This window comes from Trichoplax adhaerens, genomic scaffold (genome assembly GCF_000150275.1).
Source record: "Trichoplax adhaerens TRIADscaffold_1 genomic scaffold, whole genome shotgun sequence".
Lineage (NCBI taxonomy): Eukaryota > Metazoa > Placozoa > Uniplacotomia > Trichoplacea > Trichoplacidae > Trichoplax > Trichoplax adhaerens.
The window spans coordinates 13,050,128-13,066,103 of NW_002060943.1; the positions used below are offsets into that span (position 1 = coordinate 13,050,128).

Sequence of the window (15,976 nt, forward strand, 5' to 3'; positions counted from 1 at the left end):
TTAGTTGTCATCGAGGACAATAGTTTCATGACCAGAAAACAATCCCTCCACCTTGGATAGAGTTGGAGTCTGGCAAATTTCTTTGGTGTCCGATCCACTACTTTCATCACTTTGCTCGCGAGATTTTGCTCTAACTAACTCTTCCTCTTTGCTTGTCCTTGTATCCTCTTGCTGGAATTTGGACGAAGGTATTTCTTTCTGTTGCAGATCAGGATCGATAATTTCTATCCTTCCTGGCATCCTGGTTGGTAATAATATGACCTTGCCTATAAATCTTTGCGAATGGATTCGCTCCATAGCAATGTTAAATTCTTCTAGCGGATACATTGCATCAATCCTTGGTCGAACTACTCCTTCACTATATAATTTCAAGATATCATGCATGGCAGTCCGAACCCAATTGATACCGCTAGCATCCTGAACTAAATGCGTCAAGACAACACCACCAATCATTTTACAGTCCGCAATTAAAGTACTTAAATCTTGATGGAAAGTATTCCACCATTGCCTTGCAGCACCAAACCAAGTACGACTTTCTGCTGATCGTAAATTAGCACCGCCATACATAATATGTTTACCTAATCGTTTGGTTAAGAAATAATTCTTACGATTATCGACACCTCTGTACGGATCCAAGACAATATCCACTCCATTAGGAGCAAATTGTCTAATGTCAGTAACATAATCTCTGGATTTGCTATCAACAAGATAGTCATAGCCATGTTTTCGAGTGATAGATTGCCAAGAATGAGGGCAAGTTCCATATAATGTGACATGGGGTACAGTCTTGCATAACTGTCCAACGGCTAAACCAACATCATCGAATGCTTGATGACAGAGAATACTTTTACCTTCTTTCAGACCTCCATATTCAAATAATAAAAAATAGGCTGTCAGGTAGCTAATAGGTATAGCAGCAGCTTCTTCAAAAGTCATCCCATTAGGCATAGAAAAAACCCATCCTAAAGCTACTGAGACATATTCGCTCCAGCCACCAGACCAAGCTATGCCAATAACGCGATCACCCACTTCAAAGCTAGAAACACCTTGGCCGCATTCATCAATCGTGCCAGCTACCTCCATGCCTAAAACGCATGGTGGTCGTATCGTCATGGATAGATTTAACCCTTGTCTGGCCAATATATCATGATTATTGATGCTGCATGCTTCTACCTTGATTAGGACATGGCCATTTTTGACATTGGATAATTCTTTCCTTTGTAGTTTGATTTTATTAATACCACCATAGCCGGTTAAAACTAATCTCTTATTCGTTCTCTTGCTTGGAAAAGCTTCTGCCATTTCTGCAATATCTGTTGAATGCTGTCTTGGTTCATTGAATGCGAAAAAATCAGAAATTTCATATCGAGATAAATTTGCAAATTAAAGTTGGTTCTAATCTACATTAAGAAACGAAATACTAGACTTACAATAGAATGAAGAGGATACTAGGAGGGCGGTATTGGATAATTCAATTGAGATGAAATATCGTCTAGTTGCTACCTTAGTTAATTCTACGAAAGAAAAGGAAAATTAATTACAAGCTGTAGTTGTTATTTCAAGTTGGTTGTACAATATATGAAAATACTAGAAAGATGAATGAAAATGCTACCATAAGGGCATTATTGAATCATTACTGCGTAATAAATGGGGGGAGGGGGAAATAGCGCCCAGTTACTATTATGGCAATTTTTAGTGACAGAAAATAAGAATTAATTTCAAGGTTGTTATTTAAAGCTCATTCATGCACTCTATTAGAAAAATAAAATACCTAAAAGAGGAATGAAGAGGATACCAGAATGAGCGTATTGGATGCGCAAAGATGTTAAAGTACATGAAATCGGAATGGAGACAAAAGATCGGCCAGTTTCTACCCTGGCTACTTTAATGGCAAGAAAAAGAGAGTTAATTTCAAGATTGATTCCTTATTGAAAGTTCACTCTAGTACTCTACTAAGAAAAAGAATACCTAATATGCGTAGAGGAATGCAGTGGATAGCAGAATGATGGTATTGGATCGATGGTGTGTTAAGACTGGGCTATTTGATAGCTTAATTTAGACAAATCTATTCAATTTATTCTTAGATTTTAGTCTGCAATGGTAGCAGAGCGCTGTTACTACTGGTATGTTATGATCAATATATGCGCTGAAGAATAGAGTAAAGAAATAATATTGGATAAAGTGATTGATGATTTCATACATAAAAAGGATTGATATAACACCTTGTGCTTTTATAATAAACATCTATCCTGTGGGATTATCATGGAGGGAATCTTATTAATTGGTGAGATATCCAATCATTAGCGAATAGTGTTGACGATATCTAGGCGTAAATGCCATCCAAATCGTTACTATTGCTTGTCCTTTAGTCAAGATTGGTTTCTTCTTTTACTATATTCTCATTCTCCTAGCCTAGGTGAAAAGTAATGGTGTCAAAAATAATGTGCAGCCTATTGGTCATTTCTTCTCATGGATGTGAATGTCTATAAGTAATAGTCATGTAGTATTTGATGCTCGAGCTTATCAATATGGAAGTGGTTTTCTTAGCCATTTCTCGCTAATTGTTATTATTTGACAATACCATCACTGGCTATCGGCCGCTTTCTGCTCTACCGATATTCCTTGTAGTCAAGAATTTTTCCTGTGCAACGTTAATGAGGAAATTTTATTTGTCTTTTCCTTGAAAATCACCCCAGACAATGTCATACCTTACGTGCTATGCAGAACATGATCCAAAACGGTGTTTAGTTTGAATTAGTTTGAATTAGTCTAGCTTAAAGCAAATAGAATTAGTGGTCATGAGCTACAAGCCTATAACATTGTCATTGCGCACTGTTGTAGCTGTTAATTAATTGCCTTTCCTTAGATGAGATAGCATTAAGCCCATAAAAGTATGAGCAAAACATGACGAGCGATATTCATGAATGAGAGTTGAATAACACTTTTCGTTAATGCATTTGCTCCTCTGATGCTGTCAAGACGAGCAAAGGATTATCTCATACGTATGGAATCATGCCCTAATTTATTCTAATGCTGAGTATTTTGAACAGGAATATAAGTCGTTTACTTGAAATTCTAGCGGTAGCGATCCTAACCAGCTCTGACACAGAGTATTTTGAACCAGGAGATTAAAATCATTCAACTTGAAATTTAAAAGTGGTAGCAATCACAATCTCCTCCGAAAAGGCGTACTTTGAGCAAAGAAATTCAAATCGTTAACTTCAAATCCATGCGGCACCAGTAAAAGTGTATTACGGAATATTCAATTAATCCATGATGCTATTCCTTGTCCTAAAAAAGTGCAGAAAATGCATCATGCAGCATTTCTTTATTTCCAGACTAGCATAACTAAATATAAAGCATCATATCATACTATGGAAGCCAAGGGTATTGAGCAAGAATTGCAGTGTTCTAATATCTATTTATCAATTCAATTAGTTATGAAGCATAAGAATGTCACCTCCATATGAGTTTTGTACTTGCCCTATACTGCATTAATGATATATGCTTGTAAAAGTACGTTATTTATTTGCAGCTGTGATCATTGAAGGCAATGATTACTACTGTGTAAGAGTTTTGTACCTCCTTAAGACGATATGGCGAGTAATTATAGATGTCCATAAACGTACACTATTTATTTTCTTGGACGATCAATGCAGGCCATGATAAAGCATGCTACTTCATAAGGGTTTTGCACTGTACTTCCAAAACTATATCAAATATATTAGCTATATATATATATATAATATATATATATATATATTACATATATGATATATATGTTATATATAGATTATATATATATATATGTCAATATATATATATATATAATGTTCGCTAATAATAATATGCATACGTATACATTATCTAGTAGTCCATGCATAATTTTTCTAGTAGTCCATAGACAACTTTTCTACTAGTCCATGGTCGACTGCATAATCCCAGCCATCATTGAACAGGTCGTCCATGGAAATTTTTCTAGTAGTCCATGGACAACTTTCTACTAGTCCATGGTTGACTCCATAATCCTAGCTATCATTGAACAAGTCGTCCATGGTCAGACCAAGGACAACTTTTCTAGTATCCCATGGACAACTTTCTACTAGTCCATGGTCGACTCCATAATCCTAGCTATCATTGAACAAGTCGTCCATGGTCAGACCAAGGACAATTTTTCTAGTAGCCCATGGACAACTTTTCTACTAGTCCATGGTCGACTCCATTATTCCAGCAGACCATGGAAATTTTTCGAGTAGTCCATGGTCGACTGCATAATCCCAGCTATCATTGAACAAGTCGTCCATGGTCAGACCAAGGACAATTTTTCTGGTAGGCCATAGACAATTTTTCCAGTAGTCCATGCATAATTTTTCTAGTAGTCCTTGGACAACTTTTCTACTAGTCCATGGCCATTAGTCTGCCATGTCTATCCCAGTCTCTATAACTTCTGTTCCACCTCCAGTGGCGATGTCTATCTGGGCCAGGCCAGGACTCATGTCAGTACTACAGTCAATAGAATGTATCATGTAGTAGTGCGCTACAAGGGTATAGTACTGTGTTGGATCAAAAAGACTACCGTAGCCATAGTGATGCAAAGCATTATAGACTCGTCGACTGGAAAGGCTTGCGATCAAACCATTGAATCGGGTAGTAGCGCTGACATTGGCGTTAATAAACAAGGATCCATCGTCATTTCTTCTCGCTCAAGCATTTCTCCATTAGGATCATGGCTCATCGTCAAGCAACCCACGCTGGCTCATGGTATAGTAGTTCAGGTGATGATGTATTGATATAGGATAGTCCACTAATTTGGCGTATTTTTCAATGCATTCGACACGGTAGCCACGCTTGGCTATTGTCACTTTCTTCTCCACCATTTTCCACTCTATCCCAGCTCATCGTGCCTATTGATCGTAAAAATTCTCTTCTACCATAAGGCAATTTCCCCTTCTACCTGTATGCCAGTCTTTGACTGTACATTATAGACTGAAAGACTTACTCTCATCCACAGCTTGCTAGTAGTTGTTGTTTTTTTCCTCTCATTTCTTGGCCGTTTGGCAATATTACGATAATCAACGAAGTCATACTGTATGTAGACAGTTTTGAATGAATAACTTGGACTACCATTTCACTGTTGAAATGATCCAAAAATCCTCATTCAACTTTTTGGTCTCTTGTTAATGGAATCTAGATGATGTAGACAGCAAGTAAAGCCTTTGAAATGAGCCACAGTGTAGATATCTACATGTAAGAGATTGATGAAGTTTTCATCGTTAAAGTAAACATTCCATTCCCTTTCTCTCTACTCCGTGGATGGGCTTTGTATTGGATCAAGTAACTTTCTTGCCCAAACAAAAGGAATCAATCCTCTATAGAACATGATACTCCAACAAAAAATAAGAGCCAGTCTAATAGCAGTAGAAGACTTCTGTTCTAAACTACCAAGAGTGATCTGTACTCTGAGAAGCCCCTTGTGCTATCCAGTCAACTGGGAACATTGACTTTGAGCATACTTGATTCCAACAAGATAGCGCTTATCCGGTCGAATAGGGTACGATACTGGTACAAATAGTACGAATAAAAGTTCAATGTTATGATGGAGATTGTAAATAGGATAGCACGCCATCAAGGTTAAAAAATCGTAAGACTGCTCGTTATGGCAGTAGTAAAAAGTAGTAATATCAATCAGCCACTTTAGGTTATGTAGGTACCCTTGCCAAGATGGGAAGGATCCTCAAAACTGACATAACTTGAGCCAATAACATAACGTTAGCCTAGCGTCATCATCATGGTTGATTTCGATAATTGCATACTGTACTGTATTAGAAAATCGATACTGTAAATGAAGATCTTGATAGTGTGGTACCATAGCTTGGCACATTAATTATGGCTATCTGTTTCCTGCTGTAGGATACTTTTACCAGTAAAACTACACATAGAGATAGACATGAGTGATGTATGAGCTTAGTATAGACCAGGGTACAAAAGAACTCAAATGAAACTTTTGAAAGGTTAATAGTTTCCCGATGAACCAGGACATGCTACATAAACCATAAGGCGATAGGTTTTTCCCAAATCATATTTGGCTTCACCGAAAACATGATCCATCTACACTTTAAAGGTACATTACCGTAGGAAATAGTTTAAAATAATAATCAGGCTTCTTATAAAGAATTCGAGAATGTGACTGTATGATATTCTCTGCAGTAGAGAACCATTCTTAAATGTTAGTTATAGGAACAGTGAATGTAGTAGTAAATATTATTATTTACCCTAGATCGATCATCCGTTTTAAGCCATTCCCTATACTAGATCAACTGATAGAAATGCGATCACGAACCTACGTACTATCATGAACTACCACTGTACCTTGATAGTATTTATAGCTAAAGTAGCATTGTCTCACTAATATTCTATTTTTTATCTAACGGCTCATCCAATTTTCCCACATAGGCACTGAATTATCAAAACAACTAGGTGGTTGGTTATCCAAAGTTGCAAATGGCAATACACCTGCTAAAGCGATCATTGCGCCGTAAGCAAATTAATAGTTGTTACTTTAAGGCTAGCAACGATATCATAGCGAAATAGTTATCGACTCAGGTCTAGTAATATGGATCGGAACAACGGTCAAGGTTATTGATCGTACATAATCTTAAATGGATCATAACGATACCAATCAATACCAAATGATATATAATCGTTAAATGTAGTTATACAACTTGTAGTTCATACGAATTGGTCTTGTGTTCGTTATACTAGCAGCTAGCTGATAGGAAAGTACTGAATGCAATCATTTTTACTTCCTTGATAGTATAAATAGAAGTAGAAGAAGAGTTGGTCATTCATAACATGTTTGTTTATTACATACACTTGATCAATTGCAATGTGATAATCACTTTATTGCATGTGCTGTATTTTAGGCATGCTGGCTATGCTTATTGTGGAGCTTGTGCAGCTTACGCTTATAAACAGATTGACCCAAGAGGAATGTAAGTTTGATGAAATAGCACTTTTACAATTTTAAGAGATTGCCCCTATGACTACCATAATTCCAGTTTAGTCAACATGTGCAAGTCATCTATGAATTCTTAATAATAATGATAGTCCGAGTATTTTAGAAAAGTTAGCTAATATTGAGTAGGCAACTCCAAAGGTTAACAGTTCCGTTTGTAATGTTTGGTTACTCAAAGGCTGAAATGGCGACAGAATGATAGCATAAATCGTACTAAAAGTTTACGTCTATTTTCTTCTTTAAAATTGACAGCAAAAGAATATTCATATTAGGACCTTCACATCATTATTATCTGACCAAATGTGCAATAAGTATGACGAGTCAATGTAATACTCCTCTTTATCCACTGCAAGTCGATACCGAAAGTAAGCTTTGCTAGTCATTATTTCAATCGAGGCATAGACTGATTTTTCCCGTTTTATATAACAGTTAATAATCAGCTGTTAAAAACTGGAAAATTTGATAAAATGTCCAAAAGTGTTGACGAAGACGAGCATAGTATTGAGATGCACCTTCCATATATTGCTCAAGTCATGTCCAGGTTAGTTGGTCAAGATTAATAAAGATTTCATTAAAATAAACAATTGAACCTAATGCAAAACTGATGCCCAAGATATTGCATTTCAATTCATAGTCGATTTAAAATCAACTTCAATAATAAACTATTTGACATTTATTATTTTCTATCAGTTAGTAGTGCATAAACATTGACTTTATCCTTGTATCCATAAAGCCGTATTATCTTATGGCAGCTACAATTATCTACAATCCACTGTTGACCTACTACAATTTATCTTAACTGTGATTAAAACCATAAAAATTGTTTCTTGCGCTAGCCGCTCTCCGGATTCCTTTACAATTGTACCGATTCTAGTTGGTGCGCTTGGATATAGGGAAGAGCTGATGTACGGAGAAATTTTCAGTCAATACCTTGTTGATCCTGAGAATTTATTTGTCATCTCGTCGGACTTTTGTCACTGGGGTAAGTTTTACTTTCTGTTTTCAATGGAACAGTATGCTACTATGCCAAACCTGATTATATAGCGTTCACTTCTCCTTTATGGACGTATAGAATTAATTTAAGTAGGATTACGCAGACTTAATTTCGCAGACATCACTAGAGGGTTGTATTCAACAACCTAGCAGAGTTTTAATGTCGGGCGCAATTTTTTCAATATGTACAATAAATAAAATTAGAAGAATACTAATTGTATTATGACCTACTGCAATATTCTAGGTAAAAGATTTAGGTTTACGTACTATGAAAAATCTCACAAGCATATATTTTCATCCATTGAAGCCTTAGACAGAAAGGTACTTTTCAAAGAAGAGTAGAACACAGTTAAGATTAAATGCACGAAAATATACGTGTATAAGTACAATATAATACTGTAGTTTGAAAGTTTCCTACTTGCATTATTGGTATCGCTGATGTGAGTGTTATATACTGTAATTCGAAATCCAGCAATCACTAGATGTAGTCGGGTAGATTAAAGTTGGATAGGATTGAGCAACATGGCTGTCTTATCTAAAATTTAAATTTTATACTACAGGGAATGGACCTGATTGAACAACTGGATCCTGCTGGATTTCGTGAATACTTAGACAAGTATCAGAATACAATTTGTGGCCGGCACCCTATTGGTGTTCTGTTGCAAGTACGTATGATCATTCTGTAGCTACAGTAAACTAAGGCGATAGGGTAGCTGGCGCATTTATGAATGGATGCAGCCGTACTAGTCTTAATATTAATCATTTTCCTTTCTTTTTTTAGGCAATTGATGCCGTTAGGAAAAAGCAAAGGTCCAACATGAAAATGAGATTTTTAAATTATGCTCAATCGAGCCAATGTTTAAGTGCAAACGACAGCTCCGTTAGCTATGCTGCAGGAGTCTTTAATTTATCTACTTCGTAACTTGTTGGTAACAAAGGCTATCAACGATAGGACATGCTTAAGTACATTGTAGTTTCTTATCAAGGATCTCCAATGATTTCTTAATTCGTTTCTCTAATATGATTGTCATTTGGCAGTTATGCTGCTGATGCAATTGTAACATCTTGACGATTTGAATCGTATGTTGACTCAAAGTAAAATGACTCAGTTAGACTCTGACTAATAACACTAACAAAATACTACTCATGTGTAACTGTAGTTCATCGATTCCATGTTCAATTAGCCCATGACATTGAAGTGTGTATTATATCCTTGGATATTATATAAAAGGAATTATTTCTAAAGCGAGCCTTGAATTCTATAACTCAATGCTGTTGTAGCAATTGATAAGTAATGAGTCTAAAGTAGGAATCGTGCAAGTATATATATATATATGAATGACACCATCTTCATGTCCTTTTTATTAAGTACGTAGCTATTGACAGTTAGGCCCAATACAGAATGAGAAGTTAATATACGTATATCATACTACAGTACGTTAAGGTAAACATTGAAGTTTAATTAAAGAAGCTCGAATAGTGTAACTAACTAATGTTAATTTAGCAAAGTCATTGATTATATAATTAGGAATTAATAATTCACTTAAATGAGGCTAAAGCCATAGAAATTGATTTGACAGTTGAAAGTCATCATTTACAGCTACGCACTCAATTATCTAACTCAACTAAAACGGTGAAAAGGATAGAGTTATTGAGAAGATTTTCTCGAAATTACTACGGACTCTTTCAAACAGAAAAAAATATATAGACACAACACAGTCACTATCATAGTATCAATTTTTCACCAGTCATTATAAAAAAAAAATTGCAAATCATCACCAATACTGTTAGAACAGAACAGAACATGAAGTGCCTACATTCTTTAAAGCTTTACAGCACAAATATTCCAAAGACAGTAACAGCAGTTACAAACGAGTAATTCTGTTGCTGTCACTACGAACAAAGTAACATATTTAGAGGTACCGGTTAACGTTAAACTTTTTCCTTTCCTAAACATAGTTGTTAGGATAAAAAAAAGGCTAAGCTGAACTGCTAAATAGTAGATACACGTTTTACCGTAATATGTCAGCACCACGCTAATGATTATAGAAGTTGATCACTTAGAGACCTACTACTTTTACACTCAAGGAAAATGTTATCAAAAGCTACTGTAATCGTTCAGCAAGTACACTACGACCGCATCTAACGTAAATTGAATTTATTTAAATTGCAAACAGTAATTAAATGTGATTGGACTAAGATTGAAAATTGTTGCATTTCGTTACGTATTTGATAATTAGATTGACGAAAACCTCAACATTTCGAGTAATCTCACAAAAGATAGATGAAGCTGTCCATAGTCATAATAAATTTTAAGTCATAATTCTACGCCACTAACAAATTTTGCCTATTTACGTTGTATTAATGGAATAGATAATCTACTTTTACAATGGTGATAGTACTAATTAAACGATATTAGTATTTCAAAATGTTGCTACTACGATATAGTGTAGTACAATAAGTAATTTACTTGTAAGTCACCATCAATGAGCTGTTGTTGATCGTACTTAGAATATTCTATAGACCTTTCAATTTTGATAAGAAGTCTTAACAGCATCCTCCGCTCTTATTATCAGCTACAGGTTTCGACTGGATTTTCACGTTGCCGGTGGGAGCAGAGGCTGCTGAAGAAGGTCCCATTCTCTTTTTGATCTCGGCTGCCATGGTTAAAAATGCTTGCTCTACATTAGTAGCGTTTTTGGCGCTAGTTTCCAAAAATGGAATATCCAATGCATCAGCATACTCCTATTGTGGTAATGAATGAAATGGTTGTTTTTAGCTTCACCATTTTGTTTTTTCCATTGAACAATTTAATGTTACCGTATTGACTACAGTAGATCGGTTATAATTGGACATGGCAAAATAGAGACAATATTGCTGATTCGTTATTACATTGACCAAGTATAAATCAATATTCAACTGTACCTTGGCTGTTACATAGTCTATAACTTTCTTAGACGTCAAATCGCACTTGTTACCAACTAACAATTTGTTTACATTCTCACAAGCGTATCGATCGATTTCTTGTAACCATTGTTTTACATTATTAAAAGATACCTAATATGGGAATTGCAAATTAATCGTAAACACAACCATTAATTACTTGTCAAAGTCTAGTTAAGGAAATTACAGCACTATACAAGATTGCACGGTCAATCAGTTGACTTGAATACGATATAATCAACTGGTACTTAAAATATAATCAGGCATTCATTCTATGCCGTTAAATCAAGATAATGCATGTGTTTGGTAAGGATTCAATGATCATCATCGCAAAGCAACAAAGCACGCCGTAGATCATGTTTGAAATAAAAATTTTAAAATAATACATGCACGCGTATACTGCAGTAGTAGTCCTTGCTTTGATACTGTAATACTCTATGATGCCATAATGAAATTGGAAAGTAACAAGTACTGTACGCTATTAAACATGTTAGGAATAAAAATTTGAAACGATCAGACTAAAAAGACCGATACAGTATTCTCAACGAGAGAGCATACTATTTATATCTAATACAATAAACGCAAAAACTACATTAACCGGTGTTGTTGTGCGACCGCACCGAGGCTACATTAACATACAATCTCGAATTCAGATCAGATTAAAAAGAGTGATACAGTAATCTCAAAGAAAGAGCATACTATTTGTATTTAATGCCGAGGGCTACATTAATAAAGCACAATCTGGAATTTATTTTGAGCTCTTTCATTATTCATCCAGCGACCCAGTTGTGCTCTACTGTAATGCTTACTAACAATCAAGCGTTTATCGCAAGTGTACTATAAATTTACACCGTAAGTAATGCAGATAGCCACATCAATAGACAATTTTTTACCTGATCTGTTACATCGTAAACGACAATTATACCATGAGCTCCACGGTAGTAACTTGATGTAATGGTACGGAAACGCTCTTGTCCGGCGGTATCCCACTAAAATACATCATTGAAGTACAACATTACTGAAAAAATTTCTTCAAGGTATGACAGATGACGGCGTAGGTACATGCGCCATATGTGTAAGTTGACTCTATCAATCAGCCCACATTCATGCTATAATACACGTACATATATTCTAAAGTTGTACGATAAAGACTAAGCATTGGCCTACTGAAAAATAATATCGATAGAGACTCGTTTAGCCCTTGCAAACCCAACAACAAGTTTGTTAGGTACTAGTAGTAGTAGGTAGCGCACCTACTGTACCCTACCAGGAAGTCCAGATTGGGATAAAAATTGCTTTAAATAGTCAACTCAGTGTTCTTACTGCTCATACAGTACGGAACAAAAATGATGGTGGTTCACGAGTCTTAAATAATTGATAAATTATAATCCGTTGCCGAAATTATATTCAATGCTGGATGTCACCAATTAATGCTACTGTAATGTTACACAGAGTATCGTTAACAGGCAAAAAAAATGATACACTACAGTCATACAGTATCAACTGAAGCAAATCTCAACTATATCAGTTATCGCCCAAATAAAGTACATTAGTACAAAAAAAACTGTAAGATATTCTTTGTACAGTAAAAGCATGTTAATAAAATGATCCAGCTACGTGAAAGGATTACAAATAGGTATCACCGATAACAATTCCCTAATAAACGAAAGCATTCAAAAGGGGAAATTAAAAAAGATTATATTCATCACTTACAATTTGAAGCTTGATAGTTTTACCATCTAATTCAATGGTACGAATTTTCTATTGAGATAAATTACAGAAATAAGAAGCCGTTTTACCACAGTTCAATCATGACAAGGTAAAGCGCATTTAGATTCGAATACACTTTAAAACATGCAATACTCTCGATACTTACAAAATCCACACCAATAGTACTAATGTAGCTCTCCGTATAGGTATCGTCCTAGAAGATGAAATAGATAGAATTGATGGTTAATTCTTACAGTAGCGATACCGTGATGTAACATTCGAAATATTTGTCCTAGTCAAGGTTTTGCAATTCCACGTTAATTGATGTTGAACGTTAACTAACTGAAACGTAGGTGATACTAGTAGTCAATTTTTATTCCGCTTGTTGACCGACCACTTGGACATTTCTCGAGTTCGATGAATCGTGGATAGTGCAAGTCAACTACTAATGAACTAAATTTAAAATTTCATTTTTTCTCGGATATTCTAGTATAATAAACTACAACAATGTCTAACGTAAAGCTGTAAAACATGTATTTTGGAAGAAATCCATTGCTTTTTTCACGTGAATATTTTCTAAATAGCACTATTTTGATAAATATATTTGTTTAGATTTGACTATTCATAATTTTGGAGAGCCGTCGATTGGGAGTAAAAAACGATAGCAATTCTCTTTCTTTCTTACCGCAAATCGTAATAGTAAGCATGATTTACCAACACCGGAATCACCAATAAGTAGCAGCTTGAACAAGAAATCGCTAGAATATTCAAAGAAAAGACAACAACATTACACTAGTGAAGATACCGTCCCTTTCCCCTTATTGCTTATCGCCGTTCTGATTTGTTGATTCGTTTGCTTACGCAGTCAAGACAGCGCACTAATTCAACTTATGTATTGGAAATGAAAAGTTTGTAGTACTAACGACAATGTGGACATTGTCTAGTTTTTTTTCTGCTATCTTGATTGAAACTTGCGGTACAAAAATCCTTGAACAAACTAAAGCAATTGGTTGAAATGATAAAGAGTGGAGAACGGTCAATGGAGCGAAAGCGTCGCAATTGATGGTACGGTAGAAAAAATTGGAAGTGATTATTCAAAAGGTGTTTCATTTATCAACGCAACTTTTAAAACGGAAAAGGAACTGAATAGACTGAAATAGTTATCGTTCCTTTTCTAGAGAGAATGATTCATCCAAGAGACTAAGTTCGAGGCTAGTATGTAGAAAATGACGCAAACTAAAGTCATTGCATGAACGAAGAGGACAGAAGGCGTTTCAATTTTGATTGTTGGTTGACTAAAGAGTGCCGTCATGATTGGCATGTAGAAGGATTGAAAACCCCTTCTAACATCCTTGTAAAGTCATTTGCGATAGCATCGGCTTGAAGGAAAAGGATGCTAGTCGTACTGTCATGCGAGTAAAAATGTTGAAGAATGTAAGTGAATGTGTCATAGAAAAAAAAAAGGAGTTTTATCGTCCTTTAGGAAAGTCAATGTATCGAGCAAGACAAGGCATTTTGATGTGGATAGGCCGGCCACTCGTGGTCATAGTCCATCCTATTGACAGACTGAAAATAAAGTGAAACCTGATAGTGAACCTATAGGACAATGTCGATGGAAAAGGCGCAAGTGAATCAATCTTGCAAACGACTATCCATACTCTTGCATTTATGCTCTTGCCATGCCAACAAGATATCCAGCAAGTATAAGAGTATCCTTTGAGCAGAAGTGAAAGCTATTTGGGCACCATTGTCAATGTGGCATGGCGGCATTAGAATATCAGCATTACAGTGCAATTGTAGAATTTTCATAGACATTACACAAACAGATGTTTATCTTCTTCCACTTACTATTCAGGATTCATGGTGGTTTGGCGATAATTCTATGTAGTTACAGTAATTAAAATGGATATAAAGGTAGTTGGGTTGAAAGATTTTCCTTGAAAGTGGAAGTGTAACCTAAAAGAAAGAATCAAGAACCGTTAGTTGAAGGCATAACCTGGATCCATTTGCATTTTTCTGACTGCCTCCTGTCAAGGCTATTGTCAATGACTCCTTTACAGTCTACTCCAACACTGATTCAACACCTTTTTTCACTGGAACTTGGTGCCACTGAAAATTTCTCTTTTTTCTTCCTTCAGTACTCTCCAATCGCTGAATGGAGGAATACTGATAATCAAGAGTCTAAATGAAATAATCAATTGTATCTGACTAATTGGAAAGTACAAGTTGGACAAGGTGGAAACTTGACAGCGTTGTAAAAGTCCTCCTAGCAAGCAAAATCCCAATCCACTGGCAACGATTTTTTTTTCTCCAACGAGACGTACAGTAAGTATCTGCTGCTGCTGTGGATATGACGTACTGCCCAGTCACCAATCATGCACCGTCTGACAGTGCGCAAACCCTTGTATGCAAATGAAGACGTAGCAAGGCTTACAGTACATACTGTACAGTACGGTATGGCTGGGTGTCCTTTTTCCCCTCCCAGGTGCATGACTGCTTTTTATCCCATACGCCGCCATCAGACTGAAAGGGCACGATCGTACAGTACTGTAGACTGTAGAGTAGGCACGGCACCGGATGGCACCAATACCAAGTACTGTACAGTACGATGCTGTGTACAAATATGCAGTCTTGATCCATTACCGCGTGTGACCCTCGAAAAATCCTACAGTACTGTAATGTACAGTCTACAGTGCCACTGTAGACTGGTTTGGTACTGTCCTTGGTGACATGGAGCATGACGCAGCGACCACCCGTACTGTACAGTGTACAGTACGTCGCGTGCAGTACACAACGCTGTCGGATACAGTACTATGTACTGTACGTACGACAGTATAAAGCACCTTTTTGGACAGGCAAGAGAAAAGCTCCTTTCTCTCCACGGTACTACAGACTGACTGTCTCCAGGACTGGAAATGGGTATCAGTTGACAGTGTACTGTGTATGTGTACAATGGACATCCAATTCATCGTGCCCTACCGTACAGTATCAGCTCAAACTGGCAACGTGTCCTTGGTGAGACTGTACGGTAGAGGCAGAAATCTCAGTTTTACCGCTACTGTTGAGACGCCCGATCGTAAAATTGGGGTGTCATTTCTGACAGTACAGTAATGATTTTGCGAGCTTATACCTATCCAAGGTTGAAGGATTTCAACCCATGACTTGCCACTGCAGTGTTAAACACTGCTGCTCTACACTAGCGAAGTTGCTGCTTGCTCGCAGCTATGATGAAGGAATTTAAGCCCGCCGATAACGGAAGTCAGCAACAACTCGATAGTATGTCTGACCAATGTCCATCAGCTGAGAAAGAAGAAT

General features: G+C 36.4%; 3 protein-coding genes across 3 annotated transcripts; 1 reads left to right on the forward strand and 2 right to left on the reverse strand.

Annotated features, from left to right (window-relative positions):
- TRIADDRAFT_18790 (uncharacterized protein) lies at window positions 1–1,305 on the reverse strand (the record flags this gene model as incomplete). Its single annotated transcript, XM_002109084.1, has 1 exon — window positions 1–1,305. A coding segment is annotated over one exon (1,305 nt), but the record flags the coding sequence as incomplete, so codon positions are not given.
- A 3,421-nt stretch (window positions 1,306–4,726) lies between these two features.
- TRIADDRAFT_37128 (uncharacterized protein) lies at window positions 4,727–8,930 on the forward strand (the record flags this gene model as incomplete). The annotated part of the gene is made up of 9 exons (XM_002108357.1): window positions 4,727–4,775; window positions 6,454–6,535; window positions 6,924–6,992; window positions 7,268–7,380; window positions 7,445–7,556; window positions 7,852–7,997; window positions 8,253–8,329; window positions 8,569–8,673; window positions 8,790–8,930. The coding sequence occupies 9 exons, from the start codon at window positions 4,727–4,729 to the stop codon at window positions 8,928–8,930; spliced, it is 894 nt and encodes a 297-aa protein (XP_002108393.1).
- A 1,625-nt stretch (window positions 8,931–10,555) lies between these two features.
- TRIADDRAFT_49844 (GTP-binding protein o-rab1) lies at window positions 10,556–14,523 on the reverse strand (the record flags this gene model as incomplete). Its single annotated transcript, XM_002109085.1, has 7 exons — window positions 10,556–10,753; window positions 10,934–11,065; window positions 11,845–11,940; window positions 12,665–12,712; window positions 12,828–12,875; window positions 13,347–13,419; window positions 14,510–14,523. 7 exons carry the CDS (start codon window positions 14,521–14,523, stop codon window positions 10,556–10,558), a joined length of 609 nt encoding a protein of 202 aa, XP_002109121.1.
- Window positions 14,524–15,976: the final 1,453 nt, after the last annotated feature.